This window comes from Vicia villosa, unplaced genomic scaffold (assembly GCF_029867415.1).
Source record: "Vicia villosa cultivar HV-30 ecotype Madison, WI unplaced genomic scaffold, Vvil1.0 ctg.005101F_1_1, whole genome shotgun sequence".
Lineage (NCBI taxonomy): Eukaryota > Viridiplantae > Streptophyta > Magnoliopsida > Fabales > Fabaceae > Vicia > Vicia villosa.
The window spans coordinates 99,476-101,068 of NW_026706573.1; the positions used below are offsets into that span (position 1 = coordinate 99,476).

A 1,593-nucleotide genomic window follows, 5' to 3' on the forward strand; every position below is an offset into this window, starting at 1 on the left:
AGCAATATCTGGATTTAGGTTTTTTAGAGCACTAAACTAATTTTCCCTAACAAGAACATAACAAGAAAATTGCAAGCACATGGATAGAAAATGTATTCACTATGTTCAATTACAAAGAGAGCACAATGAAGGCAATACTTCTATATATTTTTTTAATAAGTAATTGATTGAAAAGCTCGCACTAGGGGTGCAAACCTTACAAAATAACACCAAGCACTAAAGACTGCTTGTGTCGGATAAAGGAAGTTTAAACCACTCATAATAGGCTGGTCTAAACTTAGTATATCCGCTATACATCCATCTCCAAGAAAGAAAAACAATGTTAGAACAAATAACGTCGAAACAAAACTCCTCCCCCTTGAAGATAATAGCATTCCTCATAAGCCAAATGCTCCAAATAGTAGCCACCCAAACAAAATTGATTAAAATTCTTCGCTTGCAACATTTCACCTTTTCTTGAGTAACATCGAAACAAATTATCTCCTCCACATTAATCGCCTCCGAAATTCCGAGCCAAATAAAAACGTGTTTCCAAATTATTTTCGCCTCTTGACAAGTGAAAAAAAGATGGGAAGATGATTCAAAGGAAGAACCACACATCACAAGATCCGGGCTCGATACATTAGCAACACCTCTTTTCAATAATTGATCTCTAGTAGGAAGCCGATCAATAAAGAATCTCCAAGCAAAGACCTTAATCTTGGGCGGTAGTTTTAGCTCCCACATCACTTTTAAGGGATTAATCAAATGATAATCCCATGCAAAAGATTTGGCGCTATCAATCACGTGAGTGATGCTCGCAACGGTGAAATCCTTATCCTCGTCTAAAGACCATGAAAAAGTGTCGCAACCATTCTCACTAGGAGAGAATCCCCGTATGCGGTCACAAAACCGAGTCCAATTTGGACTGGCTGCTGCCGCGGCAGTGTTGGGGAAGCCGTGAGTAGATCCGGCTGAAAAAAGGCCTCCATAATCCCACGTAACCGAACCTCCTATCCGCACTAACACCTCCGCCACCGTACAATGCTTCCAATTTGACAATCCATACAAGTCCGGGAATTCCGTGCAAAGTGGTTGTTCTCCCAACCAATTATTGAGCCAAAAAAGAACATCCATTCCATTTTTGCAAAAGCAATTGAAACATCCGAAGAAACCGTTATCAATAATGTTATCCAACAAATTGTTCGTGCACATATCTCTCCACCAAATGGAATCATCGCTTCTATGAAAAGCACCCCCAACCTCTTGAATTCTTGTTTTATGACAAGCATACCTCACCTTAAAAAATCTTTGCTAAATAGCTTCATTATCATGGAGGATTCTCCACTTCCATTTCAAAAGGAGAGCTTTGTTCATTTCTCTTACATCTCTAACCCCCAGACCACCCTTCGCCTTAGGCCTACACACCACCTCCCACTTAACCCAATGAATGCTCCTATTTTCAAACTTTCCACTCCATAAAAACTCACTTTGAATTTTCCTTATTGTTTTGGCGATATTCCCGGGAATCTTGAAAAAGGAGAGAGTAAAATTAGGAATGGAATTCAAAACCGAATTGATTAATGTTACTCTACCACCCATTGAAATGTTTCT

The 1,593-nt window shown here is 39.3% G+C and overlaps 1 protein-coding gene across 1 annotated transcript; it reads right to left on the reverse strand.

Annotated features, from left to right (window-relative positions):
• Positions 1-216: 216 nt before the first annotated feature.
• LOC131642474 (uncharacterized) lies at positions 217-1,194 on the reverse strand. The gene has a single exon (XM_058912719.1). It carries the CDS (start codon positions 1,192-1,194, stop codon positions 217-219), a length of 978 nt encoding a protein of 325 aa, XP_058768702.1.
• Positions 1,195-1,593: the final 399 nt, after the last annotated feature.